Below are 18,977 nucleotides of genomic sequence, written 5' to 3'. Positions count from 1 at the left end.
AAGGCTAATTCAGATGCCCTCTCTAGATTTCCAGAGCTCCTGTGACAAGTGTGTGTCTCAGCACCCAGCTGGGGGCTCCTTGAGGGCAGGGCTTGGACCTGATTGCCCTCTCTGTCCCCCACCTCCAGCACAGAGCCAAGCAGAAAGAGGCTAACGATGGATGCTTGCTGAATGTGTGAATGAATGAAGTCTTTGAAGACAGGCAGGGCAGATAAGGAAGCTGAATCCCAGGCATAGACAACTTGCCCAGGGGCATATAGCCAGGACTCTGGATCCTGGTGCTCTTTCCCTAGCATCCTCAATCCAACCCAGGCACCTCCTCCAGGAAGACTTCCCTAACACCTCCAGCCACCTCTGATCTTTCCCTTCTCTGAGCACCTCCAACCCAAAGTCTAGACACTAACTCACTGGGGTCATGCTCTCTGGGAGCCTGTTCCCTGAGGACAGCTCTGGAACTACTTCTTCCAGTTCCCCCCATGCCAAGTCGGAGCTGGAACCAGGCAGCTCAGGGCCTAACCCCGGATTCAGGATCCCCTTCTAGGGACCTCTCTGATGGCACAGACTGGCAAGACCTCAGCCACCATCCTCACTCTGTGTCCAGCAGGGCAGCCTCCCCTAAGGTTAGGACAGCCTCTACAGACCACCTGCCCAGCAACTTCCTTTATGGGGAAACTGTGCCCCATAGCAGGCAGAGCCAAGCTAGAGCCGGAACTGACCCAATCCAAGACCCTAAAACTAGATGAACTCGTGCCCCTGCCACTGCCAATAAGAAGACTGACCCAGAAAGGTGAAATGACCCCCAAAGTCACACAGTGAGGACTGGACTCTTGCCCAGCTAGGTCCCCTCTAAGGTGCCCTCCCACAATGACACAGCACAGGGAGACCCATGAGTCCAATCATGTTAATAACCCGGTCCAAGGGAGTAGTGAGATCTCAGCCTTGGCGAGTCAAGGACCTAGGTCCTGATCTAGCTTCAGCCATGTCTGGCTGTTTGGCTGTGCACAAATGAACCTGCCTTGAGCCTCAGTTTCCACATCTGCTTGATGGGATTAAGGAGACCTGTCCCACACACAGCCCTGACCCCACCTTCCCCATGACCCTTTTGAGTCCCAGAGACTGGTAAAGGTGGAAAGGGCCTTGGAGACCCCTGAGCCATCTGGCATTTCACCAGGTGAGAGGGTGAGGTGCTGAGGGGTCACGAGCTGAGCACTGGCTTTGGAGTCTGGAACCCAGGTGGCCTGTGGTGTGGGGTAGGTGGACAGTGAGACAGGGCTGGGAGGGGCCGCCAGAGCTTTTGCCAAAGGGGAAGGGGAGGAGCAGCAAGACAGGAAGTCAGAGGAGACAGGTCCCCACTGCCCAGCTTCCTGTGGCCAGCGGAGCCTCAGGCTCTCAGCCACACCCCCTCCCACACCTGCTCCAGGGTCAGGTCTCTCCTGTCATGGGCCCAGGCTCCTCTCAGGCCTCATTCCTGCCCCCAGGCTGCCTGTGCAGTGGGTGGAAGGTCACCTGGAACTGTCTGTCCTCTCTTCACCAGGGTCTGAAGACCACTGAGGAGATACGCAGGTCACCCCTGCCTCTCACGCGGCAGGCCTCAGGAGAACAGAGCATGTGTGTATCCAGGCCAGGGCCTCACAGGCCACGTCCTCTGCTGTCTGCCTGCTCCTAATCTCTCCCCCAGGGCCCCAGCGCGGGTGCTGAGTTCAGAGACTCTTGGAGCCAAGAGGGACCAATTGCACAGATGGGCAAGCAGCCCAGAGAGGGGCAGGAATGTCCCCAAAGTCACATGCAACAGCCAGGACTGGACCCCAGCTGGCCCTGGTTGAATGACTGACATAAGCTCTTGGTCTCCCATTTCTCACACCAATACAGGTGCCATGGGGAAGCTAACCTGGGCTTTGAGAGATCTGAGTTTTTTTGTTTTTTTTTTTTTGAGACAGAGTCTCGCTCTGTCGCCCAAGCTGGAGTGCAGTGGCCGGATCTCAGCTCACTGCAAGCTCCGCCTCCCGGGTTCATGCCATTCTCCTGCCTCAGCCTCCCGAGTAGCTGGAACTACAGGCGCCCGCCACCTCACCCGGCTAGTTTTTTTTTTGTATTTTTAGTAGAGACGGGGTTTCACCATGTTAGCCAGGATGGTCTTGATCTCCTGACCTCGTGATCCGCCCGTCTCGGCCTCCCAAAGTGCTGGGATTACAGGCTTGAGCCACCGCGCCCGGCCGAGAGATTTGAGTTAAGCCTCCAAGCTGCCTCCTGCCTTGTACCCAGGATCTATGTTCAGCATCTGTCCCTGGGACAGGACCTGAACTCTTAGGAGGTGGTATCTGCCTCCTCTCCAGTATTCAGAGCACAGTGCAGCCCTGAGGCCAGGTCAGGCTGGAGGCCAGGAGGGAGGGAAGGGGTGGAGGTGGCCTCCAACAGCCCCTTTCCCTTTGTCGTGGCTCCAACTACTGGGCCCTGAGCCACAGTGGCTTCCAGGGACCTCTGGACCCGGGGAAGGGGAAGGGAGATGAGGAGGAGGAAATGAATCAGGTAGATAGCTAGGTGGATTCCCACCCCCACCCTGGGATCAGGAGCACGGGGCATGTCCAGGGGGCAGCTGGCTTTCCCAGCTCTGGGGACAGGCCCAGAGTAGGCTGGGACAGGAAAGGGGAGGGGGAAAAGGGGGCAGAAGTTCAGCAAACACCTGCAGTTGAGTCACAGCCTCCTGGAGTGACCCAGTCATCCCCAGGGATTCTGGCTCCAGACCTGCTGGGTGACCTTGGCAAGCTACTCCCCTTTGTGGACCTCGGCTTTCTCATCCATCAAACAAGAATAGGATGATAAGAACACAGCGTCCTCCAGGCCTTCAAAGAGTTATGGATGGGGTTAAAGGCCACAGTGTTGACTAAGATGCGAGCCCATGCGGAGAGGGGCAGGGGCTCTGGAGCCAGGCTGGCATGGTTCCACTCTTGCCTCAGCTGTGGCATGACCTTAGGCAAATAACATTACCTCGCTCAGCCTCAGTTTCTTTGTTTGTAACATGTAGACAAGACTACTACTGCCCCAGACTAGCCTCAGGGCAAATTAGATGAGGGGGAGAAATGCTTGGCTCAGAGCAGGGGCTCTCATTTATCAGAAATGGGATTATCTGCATGGAACCTGGGAGTCCTGGAATCTTGGGGATGGGAAGATCACAGGCCTCTGTCCATTTCTCCCAGAGCTCCAACTAGCTGTGCTGAGAGGATCAGGAGCGGGGAGCTGGCACTTTGGGGTGCCCATAACCAGGGTCCCAGCCTCCTTCCTGGGTCTGGGCTCTGCTCACCTCCTCTCCCCACCCTCTCTCCATTGTGGGGAGCAAAGCTGGGGAGGCAGCCTGCAGGGAGAAGCAAGGAAGGAGCACTAGCCAAGACGCTGTAGATCTGCTGAGACAGCTGTGTGACTCTAGGCAGCTCCCTGCCCCTCTCTGAGCCCCAATATCCTCACCTGCATCCAGGGGCAGGAAGGGTATGACATAGGGATTACTAAGGACCCTTTAGCACCTCCAACATCTGTTCAGTCTGAAAGAAAAGGAGGGTAGGGTCCTGGCTGCCCAGGAGGGTGTATGCCTGTCCAGAAGCCTATAACACCCCAGTTTTTCCAAGTCTCCGCTACCCACAAGGAAGGCCACCTGACAAGGCTGTTCTGGCCACTAGTGGTCTGTTGCAGTCAGCCTGGGCTCCAGATCCACCAATTCCAGGCGTGGGCTGGGCAGGGTTTGTTCATTAACCAAGCCAGATGGAGGAGGTACCTCTGCCCTATTGACACAGAGGGTGGGAGTACTGGCCTCAGTTCAGACCCCTCCTCCCCTGACTTTCTGGAGTGCCAGCTTGGTAGGGAAACTACACTTCTCCCCCAGTGTGCACTGCCCACCTGAAGGCTTTCCCAGGTCACAGTCAGGCTCTTGTGAATTACCTTCTCACCATTCATTCAATTTGTTCCTTCGTTCTTTCCTTCCCTCTCTCTTCCACCAATATCCCTGCTCTAACTGTGTTGGATACTGGGGACACAAAGAGGACAGGACCTGAGAGGCTGAAGCGGGTGGATCACTTGAGGTCAGGAGTTCAAGACCAGCCTGGCCAATATGGTGAAACCCCATCTCTACTACAAATACAAAAATTAGCTGAGTGTGGTGGTGTGCACTAGCAGTCCCAGCTACTCAGGAGGCTGAGGCAGGAGAATCACTTGAATCTGGGAGGTGGAGGTTGCAGTGAGCTGAGATCTTGCTACTGCACTTCAGCCTGGGCGACAGAGTGAGGCTTCTCAAAAAAAAAAAAAAAAAAAAAAAGAGGATAGGACCTGTCCCTGCTCTCAGGGAACAATCAGGTGGGACATGCCAGCTGCCTTCCCCTTCCCTGCTCCTCAGGCTCAGACACAGGTCAAAGTCCTGTGGCCCTGGGCAGCGAATCCCAAAGTGGGAGACACACATGGAAACCCAGAGGGAAAGACAGTCAGATGGCCAAGGTGCAGACAGAGTCAGAGAGGAGAAGGGGAGGCAGAAAGTGAGAAGCAGATAATCGTGTGGGGAAGGACAGAAGTATATGTAAATGACTAAGACAAAGTGAGGCAGAAGGGCTTAGGGTCAGAGGGGAAAGGTCAGACATCTCAGGCCTTGGTAAGAGGCCAAGATACATGCCTGGGCTAAGTCTGAGACTAGGCAGAAGGGGAGGGTAGACTCCTCCACATTTCCAGGAGGATAGCAGAAGGGAGAAGGCAAGGAAGAGGAAGGCGAAGGGCACAGCCTACTGCCAAAGCCCACTGCAGGGAGACCTACGAGCCCTGGAAATGCAGTACCCACAGCAACACCAGATGTATTGGGGGCAGCTATTGAGGCCCTTAAACCAGAGTCTTCACCAGCCCCCGCCCCATCTGGTCCTCTGGGGGAGGTGGGTTCCCAAGGTCCCAAACCCCAAGCCTGCCCTGCAAGGCAAAGAAAGGAGAATTGTGGGGTTGGGAGGAGCAGGGGAGATGGCTGTGAGCAACTGATGTGTCTGCAACTGCTCCCTATGTTGGCTTCCCTTGACCCCAGGCCCCTTCCTCCCCCAGCCCACCTGCAGCCTGGCTCTGTGCAAGGCAGGGGTATCAGAGCCCTGCCTTCAGGATCTGCCAGCCACAATCCTGAGTCCCTGCAGAAGACTGAGGGAGCAGCCACGAAGGGAGGGAAGGGAAAGAGCAAGAGCAGGGCATCAGGCAGGAAGGACTCAGGTCCTGGGCACCCCAGGGTGCAAAAAGCAGGGAAGGAGACCCAGTTCAGGCTGAGAGAACCAGGAATCAGGGAGAGAAGGGCCCAGTCTCCCAACTGGAGTAACTCAAGTCAGGAACCAGGTGCAGGCTTCCCAAGCAGAGGGGTCCCTGAGGGAGACCACTCTCCTAGAAGGGCCTGGCAGCAGCCCAGCTCCCTGGAGCAGGCAGGGGCATGCAGAAGCCTGGGTTCCAGCTGAGAGAGGCAGGTTGAGTCACTCCTGCTCTCCAGGCCTCCGTTGGCCCATCTGTGTGATGGGGCTTGGCCCAGCTGACTGTGCCTCCTCCCGGTCCCTGGCAGGAGACTCTCTCTGGGCCCAGATACACAGTCAGGTGTTTAGCCCAGAGAGAGGACCAGGAGACTCCGGAAGAGAGGCAGTAAGGGTGCAGTGGAGGCTGAAGTGATAGTGGGCAACCCTACCTTGATCTTGTGCAGCGTCCGATCCATCTCCACAGCCTGCACCCAGACAGACACCCCAGCCTTGCTGTAGGTCAGGTTCCAGCCCACCTCGGCCTCACACTCTGACCGGAAGCTCTGAAAGTCTTGGTCATCGGGCACCTGGACACTCTCACGGCCCAGGACCGGCCGAGGCCCTTGGGGCTCTGTGGAGGCCGCTGGCTTCTCCATAGGGAGTGTGGGGAGGCCCAGGGCCCTAGTCCTAGTCCGGCTCTCCTGGGTCCTCCGCGGAGGCTCCGACAACGTCGACGCGGTTGCAGATGCTGACGCCACCTTCCTGGGACCTGCAAGACCGGTTTGGGGACGGGAATCAGGCGCGCTGGGGGCGCGGGTGGGGCTGTTCGGGGTCCTGGCGGGTGGGGAGCTAGAGAGAGGCAGGGGCTGGCCCCGGGGAAGAGCGGACGGGCGCTGGACAGCCTCGGAGGCCCCCTCCCGAGGAGCGCCCCAGACCCCTGGGGCCGGCGTGGAGACTGCGTATGGGACGCGGTGGCCGGCGGGCGCCCGTCGGGACCCAGGGACCGGCCGGGACCCGAGGGTAGGGACGATGCTGGGAACCTGCTTAACTAACTCGCAGAGACGCTGGGCGGGCGCGGGGCGGGAGGGGCGCCCTCCGGGCCGGGCTGCTCACCTGTGCCCGCCGCTCCGCCGGGGCCCGCCGGGGCTGGGATGCGAGCGCCGCCGCCGCAGCTGCCCGGGCGACCCGGGGCCGCGCGGGGGCTCTGGGGAAAGAGCAGTGGGTCCCGCCGCCCGGCCCCGCCCCGGGCCCCCGCCCCGCGCGCCCCTCCCGGCTAGGCTGGGGGCTCGCGGGCTCGGCGGCCGCGGCTCGGGATTTTCCAGGCTGCGGAGGTGAAACTGACGGAGCTGCGAGCCCCGCCCCGCCCCGCCCCGCCCCGCATGGTCCTAGCGCCCACCCTCACCGGCCCCGGGAGGGGACCCGGCGTGCGAGGGGCCAGTCCCCAGCGGAGACCGGGGACGGGGTGAGGAGAGGCCAAGACAGAGTGGGCTCTGCGAGGAAGGGCCACGAGGTGCAAGAAGAGGAATTCTGGAAGTTGACTGTGAACCCCTTCTCTCCACCACCTCCCATACTCACAGGTACACACCTCTGCAACAACCTACAGTATTTACACACGGGCACGCTGTCCCCAGAACAACCCAGAGACGCCCCCACGCAATACCCCAGAGATCCAAAGATGGGCACACACCCCCATGACAATCAAGAGACTAACTCGCAGGGATGACAGCCCCACGGCAGCTCAGAGATGCCCACAGCTTGCATCCCCCACCAAGCTAGAGGCACACCAAGCCTACACACACCCAACCCCATTCCCACTGGGCAGTGCAAACCCAGCAGGAAGCCGATCCAACCCACAAGGCTCAAGGTTCACAAGCTGGCCAGACGTAGGCAAAATCTCCACCCCAGTCTCACTCGTACCTGGGAGCTTGAACCGGGACTCCCTCCAGCCCCACACTCTGGCCCTTGTCCACCAGCACCCCTTCTCAGCATGCACACACGTGCGTGTACACACACACAAACATGCACGCACACACGCACACCTCCTATGGACTAGACTAGGCTCTCAAGAGCATCTGGCCCAGGGCTCTGGGCTCTCTTACCTCCCCAGGCAGAGTTGGCCAGAGCTCCATAGCTACCTGCACCAGCGCTCCTGCCATTCCTTCCAGCCCGGGAGGCTCCCCCTAGCCCCCTGGGTCCTAGTGCCAGCTCTTCCTCCATCTGCTCTGTGAGGCCAGTAGCTCAACTTCTCTGAATCCAGGCCAGGGTGAGTGTGGCAGTCTGTCCCAGCGACTGTGGTGAGCTCCTCTGGATGAGCAACTAACAGGGCCCAACAAGAACCTGCCACAGTCAATCTGACCAGCATGCAGATCTCAGCCTCCTCCCACCTCCGTTCCTGTCTGTGCCCCGCTGCCTCCTCCTCTCTGGCCCTTAGTTTTCCATTTACAGAAAAAGGGAATCAGAATGGATAACCCTAAGGTGCCTCCTAGCCTCACCAGCCTAGAGCTCTAGGATGGAACAGCTTTTCTTAAATGTGCTAAGAAAAAAAACGAGGAGTCGAGGATTTGTCACGGTGCTTCACAAATAGAGGTGTTTCTTCCTGAAATGCTTAAAGCGCCGAGATGTTTGTAAATTAGGCCGCATTTTAAAAATGAGTGGGGGTGAGCGGGGAGCTATGATGGCAAGTGACCCCAAAGGGCATCCTGCAAAGTGAATCCTGGACAATGTGCTGCAGGTCCTCACGAGGCCTGTGTGAATGACCTTAGATCTCCAGGCCTCCCATCTGCAGTGTGGGAGGCACAGTCAGATAATCACCCATCCCTTCTAAACCACACTCCTGAAAAGTGTCTGGGAATGAGTGGGTGGCAGGGGGCTGGCTCTGGGCTCAGGATGCCCAGGCTCTGACTCTCTGCTATCTACCTCCTCTGCCTCTAACTCTAGGCAGGTCACTGCCCCTCCCCAGGCCTCAGCAGTTTTACCTGATACCCATACTGCCTGGGTGGGACACTTAGGCAGTGTGGGTCTCAGATAAAACCCAAAGGGGACCCCAGTAGAGCCAAAGGCTGCTTTGCTTTGTGAACTGTATCCTCTTGGATGTGCCATGAGGAAAAGAGGTGGCAGCACAGGCCTGGTGGCTCCTGCCTTTTTAGGGCCCCAATAAAACACACCTCAGCAGATAGCCCGCACCAGGGCAGCAAACCTCTCACACCCACCATCCAGTCCAGGGCAAAAAAGACAAGGCCAGGTGACGGGAGGTAGCAGTGAGGGCAGACTGATAGAAGGACTTCCCCACCCTAGAGAGCTGCAGAGAGAGAAAAACTCAGGGAGGCGCAGATGGCAAGAACCAAACCATCACTCAGATCAAAACACAGAAGAACCAAGAATCTTTTGGACCTTGGGTCGGTAAAGGTGGGTGACGTGGCACCTGAGGGCTCAGGCAGCCAGGCCCTGGGCTCATCCCTGGGTCCCAGGTTTAGGCCAGGCTACCTCGCCAGCAGGTGGGTAGAAGGGTATCACCTCATTCTACTCATCGTTAATTTGCCCTTGCAAATGCTACCCCTCCCAGGAATTTCAGTATCTCTGGATCTGGGTCTCATGAAAACCTCTCAAACATGACAAAGCCGATTCACATCCTTCTCAGAACACCTCTAAGCAGCCGAGAAGGACCCCATCTGCTCCAGAGCAGAAGAATGAGCCCAGGAGGGCTGGAGGGGCTCGGGGAGAGGAGTCTGGGGAGGACCCACAACCTAGCAGCACAAAGGGCCTGTGGAGCTGAGTTCAAATCCTGGACCTCTGATTTCCTAGCTGTGTCACCAGAAGCCAGTGACAGGCCTTCTCTGAGCCCCAGTTTCCTCATCTGGAATAATAATACCTATCCTCTAAGAATTGTGGCAGGGAAAAGAGTTGTATATGTGCCAGTTTCACCCCCAGATAAGTAACTAAAAATAAAACTGGTGGGGGTGAGTGGGGCAGGGAGGAATACACTGTCCAAAAATGCACGGTTCCAACCAAGGTAACATCTTGACATGACGGTTTGGCAAGTTTTGAGTCTCATGGAAGATCAAACAATGGAAACAGTTTTGGCAAAGCATGCCCCTGCTCTGCCCACCGCAGTCCCCTGCCCCAGATCTGGTCCCCTGCCCAGGAAGTGAATTGAGGTGCCTCTCTGAGCCCCCAGGCTAGAGTCCAGGTCTGGCTGCTCTCTGGGTCCCAGTTTCAGAATGGGGCATCACGGAGCAGGAGCCAGAGTGGGTATACAAGGTGAGACTGTGTACGAGAAGGCGCTTGACAAACTGAGAAACAGCGTGGGAATGTGAGGCATCATTACACAGGGCACTGGGCAGGCCTGGATCTCATATGTGCCCCACGCAGACAGAGCAGCTGAGGTTGTGGGAGCATCATGAGGTCAGGAATTCAAGACCAGCCTGGCCAACATGGTGAAACCTCATGTCTACTAAAAATACAAAAATTAGCCAGGTATGGTGGCATGTGCCTGGGAGGCTACTCAGGAGACTGAGGCAGGAGAATAGCTTGAACCTGGGAGGCGGAGGTTGCAGTGAGCAGAGATTGGACCACTGCACTCCAGCCTGGGTGACAGAGCGATGCTCTGTCTCAAAAAAAAAGGAATGAAAACCTAGGTCTCTCAGCTCCTAACCTGAGGCTCCTGCTCCTCCCACCCCCTATTACATACCACACCTTCCACTTGCCTGCCGGTGACCTTGACACAGTCACTGCCCTCTCTCAGCCTCAAGAGTCAGTCTCCCTTGGTGCCCCGCAACCTGCCCAGTGTCCTGGACAATGAGGGGCCTGAAAGTCTAGCCTTGCTCCAGGATGCCCACCCCTACTCACCATCTAGTTAGACAGGTGATGGCTGCCTTGATCTCCCCTCTGGGAGATGATAGGGTCCCACCCCTACCTCTTCTCCCCCACCCCCTCCTCAGGGGTAACCCTGCCTGCCAGTTTTGGTGGAGCAAATTCCCAGGTTGTCCAGGGCAACAAGGCAGTGTCCTGGCACTGTTCTAGAAGATTGGGCAGTGACCTGTGTGATGTCACCAGGAAGCAGTGGCATGGAGGAGGGGTTCCAGAGACCCTCAGAAGGGTGCAGCAGGCTGGGCGCGGTGGCTCACACCTGTAATCCCAGCACTTAGGGAGGCCAAAGCAGGCAGACTGCACAAGTCCAAGAGCTCAGGACCTGGCTGGGCAACATGGTGAAACCCCATCTCTACTAAAAATTAAAAAATTAGCTGGGCGTGGTGGTGCACACCTGAGGTCCTAGCTACTCAGAAGGCTGAGGCAAGAGGATGGCTTGAGCCCAGGAGGTCAAGGCTGCAGTGAGCTGAGATGGTGCCACAGCATCATCTCCAGTTAAAAAAAAAAAAAGTTCAGCACCAAGAACTCTGAGGCCCCTAGGGCTGGGTTGGCCTTGAGAGGGATGTGTCCTTCACAGTGGCAACAGGTGTTCCATCCCAGTCCCACCTGGAGCCGGATCTAAGTGTTTGCCCAGGGTGGGTCTCTTGCTGGGCCTCACTGAGCAAACAGCTCACACCTGCCCTTAGGGAGCTGCTGGAGCCTCAGGGAGCCACACTGTAGTGCGCAGCCTCAAGGTCAGTGCAGGTTAGGGTCACCCCCACCTGCACTTCTCCTGATGTCCTGTCACAGTCCCACACAGAAACACTTCACCTTGCTATTACACAGGGCCAGACCTGCACAGCTACACATATTTTGTCATGCCAGGCCACACACGGCACCAAAGTGGAGTTGCCAAATAAAATACAGGACAACAGCTGGGTGCAGTGGCTCACACCTGTAATCACACCTATAATTCCAGTGCTTTGAGATGCTAAGGTGGGAAGGTGCTTGAGGCCAGTAGTTCGAGACCAGCCTGGGGAACATAGTGAGATGCTGTCTCTACAAAAAATGTAAAACTTAGCTGGGCATGGTGGCACACGCTGGTAGTCCCAGCTACTAAGTAGGAGCATGAGGTGGGAGGATCACTTGAGCCCAGGAGTTCCAGGCTGCAGCGAGCTATGATCGTACTACTGCACTCTAGCCTGGGTGACAGAGTGAGACTCTGTGTCAAAAAAAAAGGAAATGGGACAGCTGAGACACAGAGAGGCTAAGTAACTTGTTCTAGACCACACACCACTAAGTAAGCAGTTTCAACTCAGATGGCCTGGCTGCCTAGCCCAAGCCATTATATAAGACCACCGAGCAGGGAACTTTGTGGCATCTGTCCTGCTTCCTCTTCCATCCTTCTCCCCACCCCATCCTCTGATCCCTGCACCTCTGAACCCTGGGAGCTGCCCTCTGGGCCTTGCAGGGGCTGCTGCCTCCCCCAGGTTCCCCCCTAGCTGCAATCCCTCCTGCCACCACCATACAGTTGACAGAGTCCCCAGCAGGTGGGGAGGCCTCTTGACGGGAGAACAGGCCTAGAGAGGGCCAGAGGCTTGTCTGAGGTGGGCAGGGCCTGGAGCAGAACCAGGTGGATTCCCCTTCAGGAGGGTTCCCAGGCACAGATGGCCACACCCCGCTCTGCCTGCTGGGCCCTCCCACTGTTGATGTCTATTGGGCACTGCCACCTGTAGGAACTCAGTTCGATTTCGGGGTCGATGCGTCCTTCCAAAAGCCCTGGAGTTTCCTGTCAGAGGCGCCTGATCCATCTGCCTGTCCCCAGGCCCTCCCTTCAGCTCTGTGCTCAGGCTGGGTGGGGGTGGGGGCATCAGTGTCTTGTGTCTTCAGGAAGGATAAGGTTGTCTAGGCCTTCCTCCACCAAGGTGGGCAAGAACTCCAGCCCTGGGACCACAGCTCCTTTTCTGGCAACCCACACAACTTCCTTCTTTTGGTTTGTTCTTTTTTATCTCAAAGTTGGGGCCTCAGTGTCCTGACTCAGGACCTCCTGGAACTGGTGGGGCTTCTGGGGAGGGCTCAGGGTCACCCTTTGGGTAATAGGAGAGGTTGGCGGGGGGTGGGGGGCAGCCCCAAAGCCTAGCCTAGACTTTTACTGTTCCTGAGGGAAGGGGCTCCTCTGGGAGGCTTTATGATCTGAGTGCTGTGGGCCTGTTGGGGAGCCTGGACCTACCCAGGGACATAGCATGGCCCCAGGTATAGCCCAACTTCCATACCCAGGGACCATACGCTGAGACATCTGGGGTAAGTTCTTCTCCCACTGGGCCTTATTTTCCTCATGTGTCCAATGGGGCTAACAGTCCCTGCCTGACCTTCTGCCTGAGGGGGTTGTGAAGGTGAGACCAAGTGTGAAAGGCATCTACTGTGGCCCAGTGCCCCTCCCTAGAGAGGGTGTGCAGAGCCGTGTGTGAGTGACAACCTACAGACCTCTGTGACCTCGGTGCTGGTGTGCACGTTCCCCAGGAGCACAAGTGACTGAGGCCTGTGTAGGAGCTGGGGTGTGACTGTGTGGCACTTCAAGGTTTCTCAATGTGGGTGAGGCAGTGCCTTGGGTGTAAGATTACCAGATTTAGCAAATATTTGGGATGTACTTAGAGTAAAAATATATTTGTTCCTTCTCTGAAATTCAGCTTTTTTTTTTTTTTTTGGATGGCATCTCACTCTGTTGCCCAGGCTAGAGTGCAGTGGCGTGATCTCGGCTCACTGCCACCTCCCAGGTTCAAGTGCCTCAGCCTCCCAAGTAGCTGGGACTACAGGCACGTACTACCACGCCTGGCTAATTTTTGTATTTTTAGTAGAGATGGGGTTTCACTATGTTGGCCAGGCTGGTCTTGAACTCCTGACCTCATGATCTTCCTGCCTCAGCCTCCTAAAGTACTGGGATTACAGGCGTGAGCCCCTGCTCCCTGCCCATTTTTTTTTTTTAAAGATAGGATCTTGCTCTGTTGCCCAGGCTGGAGTACAGTGGTGCAATCATAGCACATTGCAGCCTTGAAATCTGGGGCTTAAGTGGTCGTCTCTCCTCAGCCTCCTAAGTAGCTGGGACTACAGGTGTGCACCACCACGCCCAGCTAACTTTTTAATTTTTTGTAGAGATGGGGTCTCCCCAGGCTGGTCTCTAACTTCTGGCCTCAAGCAATCCTCCTGCTTTGGCCTCCCAAAGTGCTGGGATTATAGGTGTGAGCCATTGTGTCTGGCCTCAGTTGTTCCATCTAAGTTGGGTGGACTACCAGAATTTCTGTCATGACAATGAGGATGAAGTGAGTAAATCCTGTGGAATGCTTAGCACAGTGCCTGGCACACAGTGAGTGCTCAATAAATGCCACAGCTGCCATCAGTTCTCAGTTCCTGAGCTTCCTTCCCCCAGGTCTGGCATCTGTCTCCGAGGCCTGGCCTCTGTCCTACATCTTTGTTCCTCAATCTGGAGGCAATGATTTCTTTTTCCTGAGTGGGGTTAACCTAGAGCCTGGAGGGTTGAGTGGGAAGAGAGGTAGCTGAAATGACATCTTGTCTCCCTCCCTAACCCCCAATCCAAGCAGAGCTTCGAAAGGCCTGGTGTCAATGGCATTTGCTCCTTGCACCCACACAGCCCCTCCTCAATGTCTGACAGCTGCATGCTGGGACAGCAGCGAGGCACAAGGGGTCTGGCCATATCTAGCCAGAGGGCAGCATGGCACTGAGAGGTCCACGTTCCAGGGGCTGGCTCCCAGGACCGCGTGAGGACTGGTGTGGGCAGAATTCTCTAGGGGCTCTGTCTGAGAATGGTGCTGAAGGCTCTGCCCTGGGTCAAGGTTCACCCTGGGTTCCAAACCCACACCTGGAACAGGCCTGCAGCAGGCTCAGCTTCCATGGGCACTGCTGTCTGGGGACTCCTGCCAAGCACTGCTTCCTGCTGTGAGTCCCTGGTGTCCTAGGTCAGCAGGTATCTCCACAGGCTTCCCGGGGAAGACTGCCTCTTTCAGCACCTTCTAAATTTAGGGCTTGGGCTCCATGACTCACTCCTGAGCCTGCTTTGCTCCCCTCCTCCGGGAATGTGCTCCCACGGGATCTGCATCCTCTGCTGCCTCAGACTGATGAAGGCCCCACAATCCTGCAGCAGCCACACACACACCAAGGAGAGCTTCCAGACCTACTGGCTCCAGGCCAGCCCTGGGCTTCTCCCGACCAGGCCCTGTACTCTCCTTCCCTTACCTCTCCATCTTTCCAACCCTCCCTGCAAACCACAGCCCACCCAGGTGGCCACACTGGGAGCTGGCTCCAAGCATGACTATGAGGGTAGTCGGGGGAGGAGAGGAATCAAGCCCTGCTCCCTCCAGCATGGCTGTGGCAGAGCCCTCACCTGAAATCAGGAGGCTTGAGTTCTGGACCAGACTCACGCTTACCTCACTGTGGGGCTCTCGGTGAGTTCTTGGCCTCTCTGGGCTTCTCTTTCCTCCTCTATAAATAAGGAGTTTAAACCAGACTTCCATTAGGGAGACTTGAAACAGAGCTGAAGTGAGCACAGGGCCAGGCCTCCAACTACTAACAAGGTGGGCCGGGGGGTGGTACCTGATGTCAGGCCCTGTCTCCCGCCAGGCGCCCCTCTTCTCCCAGCCCCTGCTCCATGAGGGGAAACGAGGACCAAGAACCTGCTGTTAGCGTTCATGGACTTCTGCCGTGCAAGGAGGAAGCTCATGCACAACCCCACACCTCGAAGGGGCCAGAAAGAGCCCAGGGTCTTATTCTGGTCTGACTCTCCAGAGCTGTAATGTGTAGCTTCACTCTTGGCCTCAGGTTGTGGGGAAGAGAATCATGTGCATGTGCAGGTGTAAACGCTCGCGACATTTCTCCCCTGCCAGGTTCTCAGAACTGGAGGAGGAGATGGGGTCCCCCACTTGACTTCCAGAAATGCAGGCACCCAGGGCAGGGTGTGGAGGTATCTGGAGATGGTCAGACCTGGGGCTGCTGCTTCTCTGCCCCTGCATGACTCTAGGAGAACCCCATCTGTGGCCTGCCTCAACTTGTGTTCACAAGTAACAACAGTGGCTAACAGTTACTGAATCCTTACCATGGGCCTGGTGCTGGTCTATGCACTTAACAGGTCTTAACTCATTTAATTTATAGGTAAACCTTGAGACAGTCGCAAGGCTTAGCATCCCCACTTTACAGACAATTTGAGGCTCAGAGCGGGGCAGGGACTCACCCGGGATCACAGTCTTAAGTCACTGGGAGGGCTGGTTAAAAGCCAGATCTGAGGACAATCCTGGCTTCTATTTGCTACCCCAAGTTAGTCCTTCTCGGAGCATACATTAGACACTAAAATAAATGTTTGATGAAGATGTTTGACTACTGCCATGTGATGGAAAGATCCCTGTCCTAGTCCAGTTCTACCCCAACTCCTTGTGTGTCCTTAAGAGAGTCCTTTTCTGGCGGGGTGTGGTGGCTCATGCCTGTAATCACAGGACTCTGGAAAGCCACAAACAGATCACGTGAGGTCAGGAGTTTGAGACCAGCCTGGTCAACATGGTGAAACTGTGTCTCTACTAAAAATACAAAAAATGAGCCAGGCGTGGTGGCGGGCACCTGTAATCCCAGCTACTCAGCAGGCTGAGGCAGGAGAATTGCTCGAACCCAGGAGGCGGAGTTTGCAGTGAGCCAAGATCGCACCCTTGCACTCCAGCCTGGGCAACAAGAGCAAAACTCCGTCTCAAAAACAACAACAACAACAACAAAACAAAACAAAAAAGAGTCCTTTTCCTTCTTCAGCCTCAGTTTCTCGGGCTGAAAAACAGAAATGATAAGTGAAGGCCCAGATAATGAAATGCTTGGAGGTGAATCCAAGATCCACCTCCAGATAATTCCATCAAATTATCTTGGATATCTTTTGTTTTTGTTTTTGTTTTATTTTGTTTTGAGACAGAGTTTTGCTCTTGTTGCCCAGGCTGGAGTGCAATGGAACTATCTCGGATCACGACAACCTCTGCCTCCCGGGTTCAAGCGATTCTTCTGCCTCAGCCTCCCAAGTAGCTGGGACTATAGGCATGCGCCACCATGCCTGGCTCATTTTTTTTTTTTTTTTTTTTTTGAGACAGAATCTCCCTCTGTCACCCAGGCTGGAGTGCAGTGGCACGATCTCGGCTCACTGCAAGCTCCGCCTCCCAGGTTCACGCCATTCTCCTGCCTCAGCCTCCTGAGTAGCTGGGACTACAGGCGCCCGCCACCACGCTAATTTTTATTTTTATTTTTTTTGTATTTTTAGTAGAGACGGGGTTTCTCCATATTGGTCAGGCTGATCTCGAACTCCCAACCTCAGGTGATCCGCCCACATCAGCCTCCCAAAGTGCTGAGATTACAGGCGTGAGCCACCGTGCCTGGCCTACCTGGGACATCCTGAAGGATCTTGGATTTCTATTTCTACAAATACCTGCCTTTCATGACTTGCCTAGGGAGGCCCAATCTGTAACAAGACCTCAGGGTCTCCCAGCCTTTTCCCCAACCTACCCCCAAAACCTCTAAGAGCAATCTAGAAAGAATCAGCTGCATACAGTCCAGCTCCACCTCTCCAAGGGACAGAGAAAAGTCCCCTTCCCTGGGGGTAGCTGCATGATCCTACAGGTGCCATCGTGTGCCTAGGTGCCACCTCGCTTCACCTGGCTGGGGAGTGGCTACTACTGCCTCAGCTCAATGGCATCACTTCCCCTTCTCATCACCCAGACCAGCCCAGGTATCACCTCTAGCTCCAATGCCCCCAGATGGAGTCACCTGAGTACCCGATTCCTCCTAAGCTCAGAAACAGAGTCCACTGCCTTCCCACTCCTTTCCATTCAGAGTCTGCCCCCTCCTCTGTCACGCCTGGGCTCTTTCCCTTACCTGGGCTACGGTCCTGAGAAGCAGGGTCTGTACAGCTCCAGCAACACTCTCCTCTTCCTCCAGAATTTTCCAGATCCTCCTCAGCTTCCTTCCTCTTATGGTCATCTCGACACAGCAGGGTCTTCCTCCATCAGGCCAAGGTGGGGGTAGAAGAAGAATTGGGAACAGGGACTCCCCTAGGTTCTCAGGGTACAGTCAGTCAATCTAAGCCTGTATCCAACAAAGACACTGGCCCCTGGGGTACAAGGAAGGGCTCCAGGCCCAAGGGCAGGAGGATTAGGCTTTAGCTCTTGCTCACAGCCTGCTGAGACCTGGGGCAAGCCCCTGTCCCTCTTGGGGCCCTCAGGTTTGCAATCTGCAGAATGAGGAAATGGGTTCCTCAATCTACAATCACCTGACTATAATAATATTTTGCCTTTATATACAGCGTGGGTAAATTCCCGAAAGTAACTAAGCTGTTTTCACCCCTGGATCTCATTTGATCCTCCCAACAGCCTGTTCCCATTTACAAATGAGAAAGCTCAGGTCCCTAAGGGAACAAAATTACCCAGCCACACAGCAAGCTGGAAGCAGAGCCTGGGTGCAGTCCTTGAATCCTGATCCTTCCCTGGCCTTTTACCCTCTATGATGCTGGGACTCTGCCTGACTTCCTCTAACCTGTTGTCCCATTTGTAAAAGGGCTGTTGTGAGGACTGAATTAGGAGAGGCGATGAAGAGGGTCATTCCTTGTGAATCATAAAAGAAAGGACCACAGAACGATGACTGGACCGTTAGGTTACTATTTATTACGGTTATCTTCGCTAAGGCGCCCCCACGTGTCGATCCCGAGACTCTCGGCTTGCGCAGGCGCTCTTTGGTGTTTACAGAGGCTGCGAAGCCCCGCGTTTGCGCGTGCGCTTCTCGCCTGGACCGCCTAGAGGTCCCGGACTAGGGGCGGACTAGGGGACCCTCTGCCTCGCGCCCCCTAGTGGTTGTCGCCGCTGTCACCACGGCTCCCGGGGCTTCTGTCGGCTCCACTTTGGTTGAGACGTCTCCACAGCCCAACAGCGGCGGCGGTCTGAGGACAGGAGAAAATACGGCGCGCTCGGCATCGTCCTTCTCACCGGGGACTCCAGCATCTCAGTCACCGCTTCACCAAGCCCCAGGGGCAGGTTCTGGCATCCATCACGGCAAACTGGAGACCGCGGTGAATTCCACCGGAATGGCGCGCGCATTGCCACATGGGAACTGTAGTTCACGGCTAGGCCCTTTCTGGGGCTGGGCTGCTGGAAAAACTACATTTCTCAGGAGCTCAAGAGTCAGGCTGACAGAAGGGGGGCCCGCGGCATGTTGGGAGATGGAGTTTGGGGGTTCGTGCTGGCAAGGAAACAGTTAAGCAATGGAGCCAAGTGTTCTGTGCCTGGGCCTGTGGGTTTGAGTTGGGCAGGAGTTACACAGTAGCTCTTATAAGAGCCGAATAGCATTGTTGCGGCTTTTAGAAAGAATACTTATTAGTTGTGTGATCTGAGCGATCAAGACAAATGCCCCTTTATCTTATTTATTTATTTTTTGAGACAATGTCTCTCTCTGTCTCTCAGGCTGGAGTGCAGTGGCCCCAGAACTGCTGGCCTCCCGCCTCACCCTCCCGAAGTGCTGGGATTACAGGCATGAGCCATCAGGTCTGGCCAGATGCCCTTTTATCAACTCCGATGGACCTTAAGGTTAAGGTTAAGGAAACAAACGTTGCCTACCTCAGGGCTCAGATGGCATGGTAACTTCTTACATTTCTACTGCTACCAGAAAAACCACACTCTTACTAAACCCCTAGCAATAGGAGCTATCAGGCAAATTATCAGACTCTTTTTTTACTGGGATTTGCAACTCAAACCACTACAACACTGATCGACAAAGGACAGGTCTTACAAACATTCTTTCCTGATAAGCAACTGCAGACCTCAAGCCAGTTTCAGCAAGCTCACAGAGACTGCACGCAAACTGTGTTTGTGTCCTATAGTTCACCTT

The 18,977-nt window shown here is 55.7% G+C and overlaps 1 protein-coding gene across 5 annotated transcripts in view; it reads right to left on the bottom strand.

The window, feature by feature from the left end:
* STARD10 (StAR related lipid transfer domain containing 10) overlaps positions 1 to 18,977 on the bottom strand; it is a 56,887-nt gene that overhangs the window by 22,709 nt on the left and 15,201 nt on the right. For 2 of the 5 annotated variants that reach the window (XM_030917462.1, XM_030917463.1), the window contains 2 exons: positions 16,977 to 18,033; positions 5,675 to 5,994 (listed from right to left, as the gene is read on the bottom strand). In XM_030917462.1, the coding sequence (XP_030773322.1) occupies positions 5,675 to 5,881 (207 nt within the window). In that variant the 5' untranslated portion in view covers positions 5,882 to 5,994; positions 16,977 to 18,033. Of the gene's footprint in view, positions 1 to 5,674; positions 5,997 to 6,338; positions 6,548 to 16,976; positions 18,382 to 18,977 lie in introns of those variants that run through there. The other 3 variants (XM_030917461.1, XM_030917460.1, XM_010366865.2) reach the window with 3 other exon arrangements.

This window comes from Rhinopithecus roxellana, chromosome 15 (genome assembly GCF_007565055.1).
Source record: "Rhinopithecus roxellana isolate Shanxi Qingling chromosome 15, ASM756505v1, whole genome shotgun sequence".
NCBI classification, from domain to species: Eukaryota; Metazoa; Chordata; class Mammalia; order Primates; family Cercopithecidae; genus Rhinopithecus; species Rhinopithecus roxellana.
This window is presented reverse-complemented; position numbering and strand designations above follow the sequence as displayed.